The 16292-nt window shown below is 33.4% G+C and overlaps 3 protein-coding genes across 3 annotated transcripts; all 3 read left to right on the top strand.

Annotated features, from left to right (window-relative positions):
• Positions 1 to 782: 782 nt before the first annotated feature.
• Positions 783 to 1830, top strand: LOC11437577 (uncharacterized). The gene has a single exon (XM_003610375.4). It carries the CDS (start codon positions 951 to 953, stop codon positions 1479 to 1481), a length of 531 nt encoding a protein of 176 aa, XP_003610423.1. The 5' UTR covers positions 783 to 950; the 3' UTR covers positions 1482 to 1830.
• A 7798-nt stretch (positions 1831 to 9628) lies between these two features.
• LOC11437886 (calcium-dependent protein kinase 2) lies at positions 9629 to 12570 on the top strand. The gene is given in 8 exon segments (XM_039833759.1): positions 9629 to 10464; positions 10672 to 10815; positions 10922 to 11074; positions 11166 to 11281; positions 11445 to 11648; positions 11651 to 11808; positions 12204 to 12303; positions 12383 to 12570. Coding segments are annotated over 8 exon segments (1701 nt in total). The 5' UTR covers positions 9629 to 9713; the 3' UTR covers positions 12458 to 12570.
• Positions 12571 to 12918: 348 nt separating this feature from the next.
• LOC112420985 (uncharacterized) lies at positions 12919 to 16292 on the top strand. Its single transcript, XM_039833070.1, has 2 exons — positions 12919 to 14321; positions 14552 to 16292. Exon 1 carries the CDS (start codon positions 13604 to 13606, stop codon positions 14318 to 14320), a length of 717 nt encoding a protein of 238 aa, XP_039689004.1. The 5' UTR covers positions 12919 to 13603; the 3' UTR covers position 14321; positions 14552 to 16292.

Consider the following 16292-nt stretch of genomic DNA (forward strand, 5'->3'; position numbering starts at 1 on the left):
GTCCTTCATAATTATATGAATAATCTTAAAAAAAAAAAATCTTTCAGCATAAATGTTTAAATTTTAAATAACTTAATATATGCACACAAGCCATAAGGCATAAATTATCCTTTGTCTTTTTGCCACTTATAGAGAGCAACAAAGAAAATAGAATATTTATTTATTGTAAATACGAAAAAGAGAATAGAAAAGAAGCAAATATGAGTTAGAGAGAATTGGTATTATTGCGTTCCCGTCTATTCTATCTCCTTCTCCATGATGGTCCATCTAATGGAATTCGTTAAAAGTGGACCCACACGCCATCAAGTCGATCGGTTGCTATTTCAAGAAAATAATTTTTAATTAATAAAAATTGTGCTATTTTATTTTATTTTTTTTTCAAATAAATCAATAGATTTTTTTGAGTAAAAATAAAACCTTTACATAAAAAAATAGAGAATGTTTATTTTCTTGTAAGATCGTGAGTTCAACTCTTATTGTTGATATAATAATATATTTGAAGGATAATTTTTAAATATTTTACTAAATGTTAGTTAAGCTTTGAACTTTGCATAATCTTCTGAACTTAATTCACCTAAATATTTTGAATATAAAAAAATTGATATTCAAGAAGATAGTAAAGAATGGTGGTAGTTTTTTGTATTTCTTTTTTGTAATGTAGTTATTATTTTAACAAGATATAATATAAAGAAGACAAAATGAAGTGGAACTCAAATTGAAATGAAATTGAAGATGAAATTAGCATACCCCTTGAAACAAAAGGCTATAAATACACATCTAGCAACATACACACAGCTTATGCCAAACCCAATCCAGGTTCTATCCTCTAAGAGGTTAAGTGCAAAAACACAATATTATTATGGATTTGTACTTAATCCTATTATTATTATTATTATTATTATTATTATTATTATAGTTAATACACTTTGCTACCACCGTCGCTAAGTACCATGGCGAAGGGTCGCAAATTCACCACCAACCGAAACGAACGGTTGTTAGGAACAAACTATATTCAAAGCTCCAACACCACTCATGAAGTAACCGATTTCAGGGAAGAAGATGTGTGGTCCATAGTTGAAGATCGTGACCACAACGTCAATTTCACTCCCGGCGATTGGGATTCACGCGCACCTTCACGGCGTTTCAACCACGGCGGTTTGTCACTGCCGTTTGAGAATCCGGTGAGTAATGTTGCGACGACGTCGTCAAGAAACGTGCACCACCAGTACCGGAACGTTGCTACGTCAGCGCCGGTAAACGTGCCGGATTGGAGTAAGATACTCCGAGTTGAATCAGTGGAATCGTTGCATGATATGGATGATGATAACGAATCGGAGATGGTTCCGCCGCATGAGTATTTGGCGCGTGGCCGGAAAATGGCGGCAAATTCAGTTTTCGAAGGGGTGGGTCGGACCTTAAAAGGCCGTGATTTGAGACGGGTTCGTGATGCTGTTTGGAACCAAACCGGGTTCGATGGTTGAGGTGGACCGGTTTCTATATAATTCAATTTAATTCACCCGTATTAATTCTTGTTGCTATCAACTAGTGTCAATTATATTTAAGAGTGGTTGTAAATTTATAAATTTTGAGAGAAAAAAGGAAAAAGAAAAAAGTTTTAATTCAATATTTTGAGTTGTTAAAATTGGATGGGTGGGTTTTTTGGAGCAATGATTGGTTTGGGTGGACTCGGGTTGCAAGAGTTCAGTTAGAAATTAGAATTTGGATCAAGTTGTCTTGGAGGAAGAACAATGTAATCCTGTTTTTAGAAAAATCTGTTTCCAAATTAACTATACAAGAATGTTTAATCAGTCCACTATTAAGCTTTACAAATTATGTGGTAATCTTATTAAGAATCGACAAACATATTCAACGTTATATGGTTTGATATAATATGTGTTGGAGTTGTGGAACATGATGTGAAAGAAAGAATCAAGATTATATTTTTTTGGCAAACGAAAGAATCAAGAGTTAAAGCAAAATTATCCGAAACTAAATTTTGTTATAAAGATTATAAATAAATGTTTTATCATGTGATACGTTTGAGTCCAATAAATTATGTGATAATCTTATTTATATATCAAAAAACAAATCAACATCATATATTTCATAGAATGTATCAGAGTTTGTAGAGAAAGAAAGAGTCAAAATGAAAGGAATGAAAGGGAAGATTACGTGACACTTCATTTAGTAACACTTTAGCAATTGTTAGTGTTGGCTTGTTGATTTTACTTGCACGATTTAATTATCGAGTTTTAATAGTCAGCTATACTTATTTGATGTCGACTATCTTCATTTTTAATAATATTGATGTGTTTACTTGATGACACGTCGACCATTACTTCCATTCATAGGTGTAGACTCATCTCAAATATCATCTTCAGGAATACTCTTGTGATGTTACTATGAAGTATCGACCTATATTTCAAATCAAAATTTACCATTACCGATATCCCTAACTGTTTGGCTGGCTCTCTTGCTGCTCAAATGTGAATTACTTTTTAACTTTCTTTAACATTGTTCCTTAATCATATGTGAAGCACGATTTCAAATTCTACCTCCCAACACCTACATTTGTATAAATTTGTATTTCAGTTAGATTGTAAAGTACCCTTCAATTTTTAGGGGTACCCATGTTTTTACAAAATTATATATTGCATTCAATATTGAGGGATTTGAGTTATCTCTATTTGGATCAATACATGTGCTGTAACTTGTCAGGTATCTTTGAATATAATTTTTGACAAAAGGTATCTTTGATTTAATTGGTGGTTTTATGACTCTCAAATGATATTCGAAGCTGGATGGGAACCAAACAACCGTGAAGCAAGAAATATCGTTTGACTTGAGAAACAAAAGTGTCCTTCAGTTGGTTGGCTCTTATGCAAATAAATGAGAATCACATATATTCCTATATTACTGCCTTTTTGAAACAATGACCTAATTTTTCCTTTTGTTAATTTTTTTGACAAATTTTCCTTTTGTTATTTGTTATTATTAATAAGCTCTTTTTTACCAAGTTATTATTAATAAGTTGTGAGTGGTATTAGTTAACCTGCAAATTAAATAAATAAAAAAATGAAAATAAGGGTCACTCAATGTTATATAGTTTTGTTGAATTTCAAATGTATTGTTCCGATCTCAAACCACATTTTTTTTTAAGTATTATCCACTTTGAAGTCTTGTGTAAAACCTTGTGAATATTGTGTCATTTGTAAAAGGCATTTCGGTAGATAGAAGAGGGTAAGTGTTTAATGTGAATTTTTTTGGTTTACTAGAACAAAAAGTAAATATTAAATTGTAAATATAATAGTTTAAATGAAATGTGTTTATATAGAAGGGGTTTAAAAGAATATAAATTGGTTAAGGGTGAAGATTTAAAACATATATTTGATATTCTTTTTAGATTATCGTTTTCCCTCCGCATAAAGCCTAAACCTCTTTCTATAATAATCTTATCTTATAGTAAATATTAAAAATTTAACAACATGCCAAATCGAGGAAGGTACCCATAAACATGGAATCCAAAATATTTTAATGTCATAATACAAATATATTTGTGGACAAAAATATTCTGAGAGTCACCAAATGGGACACCAAATGCTTTAAATGGAAAAGTGATGGATGTTGCCGTGGGATTGCTACAGGTTCAGTAAGGTCCAATGAGCAGCATTAGGACTTATTATGAGACTGGACGAATAACAATTGACAAGCCAATGGTTAACCCCTTTATTTTTATGCATGAAAATGACGTAACTATCTCACAATTCATGAGTGTTTATGACCATAGATTTGCACCAAAGTTTTTTTTTTAACAAGCAAAATGAGATATATTACCACGAAGAAAAGGTTCTACCTTCTAGCACAAGATGTGTTTAGAAGGTTAGAACAAGAAACACCAAGTATTCTAAATATTTACAAAAAAGAGAGTCAATCGATGCACAAACAAACAAAAGATTATCGTCACCACAAATGATAACTAAAAGGAAAAACAATATTTTTTTTTGCTTTAAGCCAGATATTGGTAGATATAATTTGTGTCAAATATAAAAATCTATGTCACAACCATGGGTCATCCTAATCAATAAGCACTCAAGAAGTTTTGATGAATGGAACAAAAGATTGGCACTCAATGCCTTCTTTTTCTTTATGAAGTGGGACCTGCTTTCAACCAACGGTTTATTATGCATCCAAACAATGACCTATTGCATCCACCCATGCATGTGATTAGTTGGTACAGGTTACTTAGATCATATTAACAAATGTATTAAGGACATTAGTTAAAGAAAGAAAAATGAAAATTTTGCATTTGAAAATAATCAAATTTAGCCTTTTATTAAGGAAAAGATTCTAAATAGGTTTCTTTAACAAACTCTAAAAGAACTCTATAGCATTTTCTTTAAATTTATAGTTAAGTAGAAAGGTTTGGTGCTTTAGTTAATATGAGCTATTTTTGCTCCTTTAGTTGATGTGAGCTAAGAGTTATTTTGATCCACTAGTTTACCGAGCTATTTTAGTTTCTATATTTTAAAAATGGACATGCTAACAAATGTCATATTAATATAAATAAAGAAGTATAAAATAAAATTTATGCATTAAAAACATAATTTTTAAATTTTTTATTACACGTTAGTAAAAAAAGGTGATTACACACTTTCTGTTTTCAACCGTTACGTTCTCCTCCATAAAGACAACACTCCTCAAAGAGCTTATACCATTGACCTATAAGTAGAACTAAAACATAAAACTCTATAATTTCGTATTGACTTGAGCGTTGAAGTGTCAACACATACTACGCCATCCATAATGCAAGATGCAACTCACTAATCTTTTCAAAGTCATATTCTCAGTCCGGTTTATATTTTAAAATTTTGCTTCTTTAATATGTGTTTGACGCAGGGGCATAGCCTTTTGAAGGAATGGGATAACATTGGCTACCTTGATCAAATTGTTATTTAATTTGAATGATTACTACGTGCCCGAATAATTAATATGATTAGCTACCCCAAACAAATCTATTTGTAAAAGATTAATAGAAACAAAGACAGGTAAAAAAAATTAGCACTCGATTATTCATTTTATTTTAGCACTTTCAATCTCTAAAACAACTATAGAGAAAATATTTCAAGCAATAAAATTTATCTAGACAAGACCGAAACGAAATGGATGAAGAGTTTTTACAAATAGCTTATTTGTCTAAAAAATTCTATCATTTAATTAAACAAATTGGTAATGACATGTATGCTATAATTGTCCACACAAGCGCTGCCATGACAAGATTACATCTACAAAATTAACTTCAAAATGGAGTGGGGGACTAAAATTCAAGAAAAACAAAAATTGGGGGGAGTAAAAAACTGTTTTTTAAAACAGGGAGACCAAAACTTCAAATTTTTTAAAATAAGGGAGTCAAAAGTATATTTAAGCCAAAAATATATTACTAGTCTATTTATTACATAGTCTATTATGAAGTGGCTGAGATGAGGAGATTAGTTGGGGGTAGAGGTGCACAGATGGTGATGGAGAAGGTACCCTTTGCTTGGGAGAAGGATCATTTAGTACTTAAGTGTTGTATACTACCTCCGTTCTTTTTTAATTGTCATTTTTTTTACATTTTACATAAACCAAGACAATTAATAATTGTTATTACTTTTGATGCAATAAGCTATACTTTTACTGTAATGACCTTATTCATTTAACATCTCATTTCATATATTTCTCTCTCCGCAATAAATAAGTAAGGATAATATTGGTAAAACAACATTTAATGTTGCATTGAACTTTGAAAGTGACAGTTAAATGAAAACAAAAAATTTCTCCAAAAAAGACACTTAAAAAAGAACGGAAGGAGAATTAGTTGTAGCGGACACTTGACTTTCGAAACATGATCTAGAACATAATTATTCATCAAAAGGAGTCTATAATCTATTGACTTACGAAGAGCAGCATGCCCATTCACCTTTCGCAGACATCATTTAAAATAAAGTGATTTCGCTCAAAGTTTCTCTTTTTTTTGCATTTCTTGTATTTTTGCAATTATATCAGAATTTTGTTGTCATTGTTGTTTAGTTTCCTTGCTAATGATCTATTATGTGATTCTTGGTTGCTTTACAATTAGGACCGGTTCTATAAAAAATTGTGTCTGGGGCAAAAGAAAAAAATTGTGCTCTTTTAATTATTCTAATATTTTTCATATTCTATTTTTTGTTGTACAAGATTCATTTATAATCAAAGTTCTCTAAAAAGACATTTTCAATAAAATTAATCAAAACTTGGAATTTCGAGTAGCTCCAGTATGAGATATTTGTGATTATATTGTACAATTTTTTGTGTGTTTCTCTTTTGCACACCTTGTGCGAGATGAAACACTCTTGGTGATATAATATATTGCATTTTGACTTGTTAAAAAAAATAGAATTAATCAAAACAAATTAAAAAGAAATATATCTATGTTGTAGTGACTATTAAGTAAAAATAATAATTTTGGTGCCCCTAAAGAAAAGGTGCCTTGGACTGCCACCCCTCCGATTTCTAAGTTTAGATATTGAGGCTGCAGTGAGCAATTAAAATTTAATTGTGCAGAAATTTTGTTATTATACTGTTTAGGTAATTTTATTTGTTACTTATCAAAAGAATATTTTTTAGGTTATTTCTATAAGGTGGTGAGTCCTTAGAATGGTGATGGTGACATTAAGTTTGAGATATAACTCATTGCCACATTATTAATTAGACTAGGCCAAGTTTTCACAGGGATTTGCTAGTTTTTATTATCCATACTAACTTGCAATGAATATTGGATATGAACCTTAAAAAAAAAACTATTGGATATGGAGCAAACAATTCTATGCTTGCAACTTGTTGCGAGATTGATTTTTGTTGTAGATATCTGATTTGTCAATTGAAAAATGTGATACTTATAACTTCCTATAATGAAGGTTCTATATTGTTTCGTTTTGAGCAAATTTTAAATCAGATAAGTAATAAGTTGATTCTAATTCATTTTCATTGAAGAAGGAGTGGCTTTTGTTTCCTTGCTTGTATTCGTATATTTTGCTTGCCACTAATGTTTACCTTCCCTGATAATTTCTAGTTTTAGATATTGGGATGCAGTGAGCTATCCTTTGTGATACTACATTTTCATGTCTCTTTATTTCCATTGGTGGTGAATCCTTAAGGCTAACATCAAGTTTTCGTTATAATTCATCAGAACACTGTTATGCAAATTTTAAATCAGATAAGTTGGTTTCTATTTCAGAAACATTAAGACTAACATTATGTTTTTGATGGACACTGTCATGTCCAACAAAAAGATGCTAACACGTGATCCAAAGAAGATGATTACTTCTACCCAAATTCTTGGTAATAGACTACTCTTTCTAGTTTGTCTCTTCTCATTCCTCAAATAGCTTCAATCACAGTAGTTCTTCTTTTAATAAATGGTTTAGGGACCTAAAGATTAATCAAACATTTATTTATTTGTTTATTTTGCCAGCATTAGTTTAGCACCTTAATTTCCCTCCTTTGAGTTTTTGTTTCAAATGTTTCAGTTTGGGATGAAAACTGAACCGAACTGAACTTAACTGTTTGCTAAATTCTCATCATTCATTTGCATTGTCACTTTGTTGTCTAACTTTATATTTCACTTGGTCTTACTATGGTTATTGATTTGTTTGGTAAGAACACCCGTGGATGAGAAAAGGTGGAGAGGCCTCTGATAATCGTGCAAGAGAGAATGATCGCTGAAGAACGCGCGGTGGCAAACAAAGAGTTTTTATTTTTATTTTTATCACAAGCTTATATATATTATTAGAAATAGAGTTGGTTACTTATAGTTAGTTTGTTAATCCTCAGAGATATTCTACATATATAGAGAATATGTACTCATTTACCATCCTTTCCGGTCTAATTTAATATGAAATTTAAGAATTTTTTTTATATCAAACCTCTCAAACTTATTTCTTATATGAGATTCATCTTCATTTCTTTGATCATGTAATTTTTAACATGGTAGAGCTTGATTTCTCACATTACTATATTGGTAGGTGTTGGTTTTGTAATTGTTCTGTTTTATTGCATTTGGATTTCCAAACTGTTTATATTGAAAAAGATTTTTCATCTATTGAAATTGTCACTAGGTTGAGTCACGACCAGTTCACTCTCTTAAAATGTTTTGTGCCACTGCCCAAAGTTTCTCAATGCATACTATCAACCACATTGCTTTTTGGATGGGTGCTCCCCCAAGTAAAGGCATAAGAAGTAGTTGCAGACGGTCACTAGCACCCTAGAAAATCAATAGAGAATTACACCTTCAATATGGTACTGAGACCATTCTACTATGGTATTGTGACTACTCAAATATGATATGTTACCACCATTGTAACGTTTAACATCTTCAAATATGGTATTTCAACTACTCAAATATGCTCTTATCACTATCCTAAAATATAACTTGTCCAATGGAAAAAAAATATATCAAAAGGGACTATACTTTTAAGATGATTCTTAATTCCGAAAGAACATTATTTTTGAAAAGGGACCATAATCTTAAAAATATTCTTTATTCCGAAGGGACATAGATTATCGAGGGACTATGCTCTTAAGATTGTCCATTCTTAATCATGAAGGGACATTATACCAAAAAGGGACTATGATATTAAGAACACTCTTAATTTCGAAGGGACAAAAAAAGGAGATGAAGAGAAGATAAACTCATCAACACAAGTCAAAGACGGAGAGAGTAGAATAGGATTCAAAGTTTCATAATACTTTTCGGTGTGTTGAATGAACTATGTATTGTGCTCTCTATATATTGAGAAAATTCACAACTGTGTGAAACTCTGAGAACAAGTAATTAACATATTACTTTGAAAATAATCATAGCTAAGCATAGTTACTTTGAAAATGGCGGTGATGCACTCACGACGGAACTTTGCGCTATTCAACTTGGGATTGCTACTTGTTATGATCTTGGATATACAAGCATCATTTGTGAGAGTGATTGTTTAGAAGCGGTGAATCTTATTCACAATATGAAAAATGCAAGTTTGCATGTGTATGCATTTGTGTTACTAGAAATCTCAGATGCCTTACATCATTATAAATTTAGTTCATATTTTGAGGGAGCAGAACATTTGTGCTGACTTTATGGCTAAGGAGGCTTCTTATTCCGCCTGAGTAGCTCACTTGAGATTGCATTCCAAAATATTTCCAAATTGAGCCACATATTTTCTCAAAAAAAAATAAAAAATTGAGCCAATTAAACACGTTTATAGAAACCAATTAAGATTCAAATATACGATCCAATATTAAAGGATCCTATAGAAAGCAATTAAGATTCAAATATAGATCCAATATTAATATTAAAGGATTATGTGAAAAAACTTCCAAAAATTTGTTCACCTTATATATCATATCAGTGCTTTTTTTAAGGGTCCTTATATATTGGTGGTGCTATTATTATTTTTAATTTTTGAAATAAATATTGGTACATTTATTTTTACATGCTTGCGCCACATAATCAGTGCAATGATTTGTAATGGAAATTATGCATTACCCTCTATTTAACCTGTTCTGTCGTCTTTTCTTAGCATATATCGTTCAACTCATTTCAGTTTTCACAAACAGCATTCTCTCAAATTCAATATTCACACCATATATAGTTCTTCATATCAATTCCTGTTTTTTTTTTTTACCATCTTGTAATAATAATCACAAACATGGGTTGTTACACTAGCAAGCCAGAGGTGGACAAGTTTGCTCCCCATCGTGGATATGCCGCCATCACTGCCGATGATGATACTACTTATCGGTACGTTACTGTTTCAGCATATTCCAATCAGATTCAGATCACTACAACACCTCCAAAACTGGACTCACTTGCTTCACCAGTGACAGCACCACCAAATCCAAAACCCTCTCCCACAGCCCAAAATGTGAAAACTGTCCAGAAAACTCAAAAAACCATATTAGAAAAACCCTACGAAGATATAAAGAAGTTGTACACTTTTGGTAAAGAATTGAGTAGAGGGAAATTTGGGATTACTTATTTCTGCACTGAGAATTCCACTGGCCAAAATTATGCATGTAGGTCTATATTAAAGAGGAAGCTTGTGTCGAAAGCGGATAAAGAAGATATTAAAAGAGAGATTCAGATTCTGCAGCATTTTTCTGGTCAACCAAATATTGTGAAATTCAAAGGTGCTTATGAGGATAGCTTATCTATTCACCTTGTGCTAGAACATTGTGCTTACGGGGAACTATTTGATACAATCAATGCTCATCCTCACGGTTATTCAGAGAGAGTTGTTGCATCCTTATGCAGGTGTATTGTTAATGTTGTGCACACTTGTCATTGCATGGGTGTTATGCACCGCGACTTAAATCCGGAGAATTTCTTGTTCTCTACTAAGGATAAAGCTCTAACACTCAAGGCTGTTGATTTTAGATTCTCTGTCTTCATTGAAGAAGGTGCAGTTTTGGTTGCATTGCTTGTATTTGTATATGTGCAATTTTATCAGTATATATTTAGTTTTGTTTTCGACTAATCTTTTTTACTATTCCTAATAATATTCAATTATGTGGTAATTGATTGTTCTCAAAACTTTCTTATTTTATATATTGAGGATGCTTTCAAGGTTGATCATTCATACACAGTGTTTTCTATAAATTTTTCAGGAAAGATTTATAATGATATGGTAGGCAGTGGTTGCTACGTTGCTCCTGAGGTACTGCTTCGCAGTTATGGAAAAGAAATAGACATTTGGAGTGCAGGCATCATATTGTATATTCTACTTAGTGGTGGACCGCCTTTTTCACCTGGTGAGATCAACTTGTAATTTCAAAATGTGGTATATGATTTTAGTTTCTAGTTATGTTTCTGATTGAAAAATTAACACTTTTATGATAGGGTTACTTTTCTTTGCAGGAACTGATAAGGGACTATTGAATGCCGTATTGGAGGGTGAACTTGACTTATTGAGTGAGCCATGGCCATCAATATCAGACAGTGCTAAAGATCTAGTCAAGAAGATGCTAACACCAGATCCAAAAAAGAGAATTACTTCTAAACAAGTCCTTGGTACTAGATTACTGTTTCTAATTTGGCTCAATCCTCGAATAACTTTTCTATTACACATGGCCTGACTATGGTTAATAATTTGTTTGGCAAGAACACACGTGGATGAGAGACGGTGGGGAGGCCTCTGATAAACCGATTGATATTTCAGTTCTATCTAGAATGAAACAGTTCAGGGCAATAAATACGTTCACGAAACTTGGGTTGAAGGTATGGCATAAAACATGGTAACACATTGAATGCTTAGATGGTAGTAGAGTGTTTTGGTTTCCATCACGTGCATGAATACTCTGAACATTTTATGAGTTACATATACCGGCTTATCTTTTTTGGATATTTTTCTCCATTACCAACTTAGTGGAAATTTCTCTAGGTTATGGCTGAAAATCTAGCGGAAGAGGTTAAAGGTCTCAAGGAAACGTTTGAAAATATGGATACTGATAGTAGTGGCACCATCACCTATGAAGAATTGAAGACAGGATTGGCTCAAATTGGACTTATGAAAGCCGTAAGTAGTTATAAATCCATAACAAAAGCATGACTAGTTGAATGCATGACTCTTATCATAAACTTAACAGGAATTGTGTTATCATGTATAATGTTTCTCAGGCTGACGTTGATGGAAAAGGGTCGATTGACTATCTTGAATTCATATCGGCTACAATGCATAGGTACAGGCTTGAGCGAGATGAAAATATTCACAAGGCATTTCAGTATTTTGATAAAGACAGTAGTGGGTGAGTATTGCATGATTGGTACTGTATTGTCGGAAAAAGATCCAAACCATTTGTGTTTGAACTACTAGATAGTACTACATATGATATCAGTGGTACTATATAGTCGGAAAAAAATCCAAACCATTTGTATCTTGACAAATCCATAACAAAACCTCTTTGTTTTCTTTTATTTTCTTTTCCCTTCTCTAAGGAGAGTATATGATATGAATAACATTTATGTACTAAACTGGATTAGTTTACTTTACATATACACCATAATAAAAGAGTTTAGTTTATAAATGTCTAACCTCAGGGGGACACTCATATGATTTACAGAGTTAAACAGTGGCTTAACTTGTTAAAATTATTAAATTATGACTGAGGAAGACCATTTGCTTCTCTGATTTAACGGACAGGCATATTACTAGAGAGGAATTGGAGACTGCCTTGACAAAGCATGGAATAAGTGACGAAGCAAAAATAAAGGAAATAGTTACTGAGGTGTATACAGATAATGTAAGTTACTCTCCTATATTAATCAGGAAAATCTATTACAGGTTATAAATTTTATCGCTGATGATTCTTAAACTAACAGGATGGGAAAATAAACTATGATGAATTCTGTGCAATGATGAGAAGTGGAATGCCACATCAGGGACCGCTATTTTAATTCTACTAAAAATATATTGATTGAAGTATCGGTATGCATTTCTTTGTACCTGAATTTTGATGTTAAAAAGCTGACTTATGATATCAGAGTTTTTTTTACTTTCATTTATGGTAGAGGAAAGAATAATCATAGGAGGAATCTAACATGGATATATTATGGTCTCCATTTGGATCACTACTAATAATATTTGAATATATTAAAATTTATATACTTATTGAATACTATCAATCTTTAATTGTACTGTGATGTGATTACTCAGCAACCAATACGTCTGTTTTCTTTGAACTGATGATGAACTACATTAACTTGGTGCCTTGTTGATTTTAATGACATGAAAGAAAATATGATTAAGTTTTGAAAGGATTGGCCATCTTTTTGTAATTAACTAAAAGAACAAAACTAGTGTCGGGTGAAATTGCTATTCTAAGCTTCATACGTTAAAATTGTTCCGGATCTATAATCCTAATTTCTCAATCAAACCTCTTTTCTCATAACCCTTCTATTTCTTTCTTTGTTTACGATTTGCGGTTGCAATTCTTTTTCTTAAACTTGTGATTTCTTCCTTCCCTTGCCTTGCTTTGTCCACTTGTGGCTTGTTATTTATATATTATCCCCTTGCCTTCTTGTTTTGAAACAATATTGAAACATAATTCCCCTTGTTATTTATATATTATCCCCTTATTGTTTCTCTCTCCAAACAATTTTGAATCATCATGTCTGAAGTTACACCACCCGAAACCACCATCACCACCACCAATCACTCCATTCATCCTACCTTAACCGTCAACAATATCACAAATTTCATCAAAATTACTCTAGATATTGAAAAGAGTCAATACAATACATGGTCTGAGTTATTTAAAATCCACGCTCAAGCTTACGAGGTTCTTGACCACATCATCCCTACACCCACCACCGAACCTACCTCTTCCTCTGTCTCTCTCAAAGAAACTGACCCAGCCCTATGGAAACGCCTTGATGCCATAGTTCTGCAGTGGATTTATGGTACCATATCCATTGACCTTCTCCATACCATTATTGAGCGTGACTCTACCGCACAAACAGCATGGGACCGTCTCTTCAACATCTTCTTTGACAACAAAAATTCTCGTGCACTCTATCTAGAGCAAGAATTCTCGTGTCACCATGGAGCAATTCTCAGATGCCTCATCATACTGCCAACACATTAAGTCTCTTTCTGATCAATTGTCTAATGTTGGTGCACCTGTTTCCAACGAACGTATGGTTCTTCAACTCATTTATGGCCTCTCTGATGCTTATGCTACAGTTGGCTCTCAAATTCGTCATTCTGAAATTCTGCCTCCTTTCTACAAGGCTCGATCTATGGTTGTCTTGGAAGAAACGGCCATGGCCAAACGCACGCAGAACAACATTGATAATTCTGCGTTTATTTCTTCTCAGGAGAAAAATTCTCTCAACTCTCCTCTTGCTCGAGCCAGCCGAAACCAACAAATCACCACTAGCAGTCGCGGCGGACGCAGTAGCTCAAGCAACTATCGTGGTGGACGAACTCGCGGTCGTGGTCGAGGCGGACGATCACATTATCATCAAAACAGGACATGGAATCAGTCGTGGGCATATCCTCCTTGGGTTTCACAGTGGCAGCCATGGGCCACTCCTCCTTGCCCTTATCATACCATTGGAAATTGGCAGCAATCAGTCGCTCCAAACCGCCAACCAGGCATTCTTAGACAGAGACCACAACAGGCACACATGGCTTCAACACAACCGTCATACACACCAACAGACATTCAAGCTGCAATGCAGACTTTATATATGGCTCCTCCTAACGAGCAGTGGTACATGGACACAGGAGCCACATCTCATATGACGGCAAACTGAGGTAATCTTACGTCTTATTCCAATATAAGTAATCATGTTATTGTTGGTAGTGGTCATAATATTCAAGTTATTGGTCATGGCAATGCATTATTACCTAACTCCCAAACTCCCTTAACTTTGAATCATGTCCTACATGCACCTAAGTTAATCAAAAACCTTATTTCTGTGCGAAAATTTACCATTGACAATGATGTTTCTGTTGAATTTGATCCATTTGGTTTTTTTGTGAAGGATTTTCAGATAGGAATGCCCCTAATGAGATGTGATAGCTCGGGTGACCTATATCCCCTTACTACCAGACCACCGACTCAACTCTCAACACCCTCTTCTTTCATTGCTTTATCCAATAATTTATGGCATAATCGTTTAGGACATCCAGAAGCATCTATTTTAAATTCTCTTTATAGAAATAATTTTATTTTTTGTAAGAAGTCTCAGCACAATTCAGTTTGTCAGTCTTGTCAATTTGGAAAACAAATAAAAATGTCATTTTATGAATCTTTGTCTCACACTTTATTACCGTTTGATATTGTACATAGTGATCTTTGGACATCACCAACTCTTAGTTCTGGTGGTCATCGTTACTATATTTTATTTCTAGATGATTTCACAAATTTTTTATGGACTTTTCCTATTGCACACAAATTCCAAGTTTATTCCATTTTTCTTCATTTTCGCAATCACATTAAAACACAATTTGAAAGAGATATAAAATGTTTTCAATGTGATAACGGAAAAGAATATGACAATACTTCTTTCTATAATTTCTGTAAACAAAATGGAATGAGCTTCTGGTTTTCTTGTCCTCACACCTCACCTCAAAATGGAAAAGCCGAAAGAAAAATTCGTACTATTAACAATATCATCTGATACTCTTCGTGAGTACATCATGTCTCACCTTAGTTGTGAATTTGCTATGAAAGATTTAGGCCCTATTAGTTATTTTTTGGGTATCTCCGTTACTAGACATTCAAGTGGTCTCTTTCTCTCTCAACATAAATATGCCGAAGAGATAATTGAGAGAGCTTCCATGTCATCTTGCAAACCAGTCTCTACCCCCGTAGACGCTATATAAAGCAAAACTCAGTGGCCTCTCAGGTAACCCCTATCAAAATCCATCTGAATATCGAAGTCTTACAGGTGCATTGCAATATTTAACTTTCACACGACCTGATATCGCATATGTCGTCCAACAAGTGTGTCTATTTATGCATGATCCTCACACACAACATATGACTGCCTTGAAGCGAATTATTAGGTACATTAAGGGTACCATTCACCATGGACTACACCTCTCTCCTTCACCAATTTATACCCTCATCACTTATACAGATGTTGATTGGGGAGGGTGCCCAAATACGCGAAGATCTACATCTGGATATTGTGTCTACCTTGGGAATAATTTGATCTCTTGGTCTGCAAAACGACAATCAACTTTATCCCGCTCTAGTGCTGAAGCAGAGTATCTTGGTGTTGCTAATGTTGTTGCTGAATCTTGTTGGCTTCGAAACTTATTATTCGAACTCTAGTGTCCGATCATCAAAGTCACTCTTGTCTACTGTGACAATGTTAGTGTTGTTTACTTGTCAGGTAATCCTATCCAACATCAACGCACAAAACATATTGAAATGGATATCCATTTTGTGCGTGAAAAGGTTGCTAAAGGTCAAGTACGTGTTCTACATGTCTCATCTCGCTTCAAATAGCTGACATTTTTACCAAGGGTCTTCCGCTGCAATTATTTGATGATTTCAGAGATAGTCTCAACATCCGTCAACCTCCTGTTTCGACTACGGGGGCGTATTAGAATATAAAATATTCATTGTATAAATTGTTAATATATTGTATATTAGTAATAGATAATTGAGGCACAAGTTAGATATACTTGATGCCCAAGATACTTGATGCCCAAGTTAGAGATACTTGAGGCCCAAGACGATATCATTGTATAAATACACACTATAGCATAATG

Source organism: Medicago truncatula, chromosome 4 (genome assembly GCF_003473485.1).
Source record: "Medicago truncatula cultivar Jemalong A17 chromosome 4, MtrunA17r5.0-ANR, whole genome shotgun sequence".
Classification (NCBI taxonomy): Eukaryota; Viridiplantae; Streptophyta; class Magnoliopsida; order Fabales; family Fabaceae; genus Medicago; species Medicago truncatula.

Excerpts from the sequence above, each read along its gene's own strand:
- LOC112420985 (XM_039833070.1), top strand. The coding sequence starts at position 13,604 with ATGGAGCAATTCTCAGATGCCTCATCATACTGCCAACACATTAAGTCT.
- LOC11437577 (XM_003610375.4), top strand. The coding sequence starts at position 951 with ATGGCGAAGGGTCGCAAATTCACCACCAACCGAAACGAACGGTTGTTA.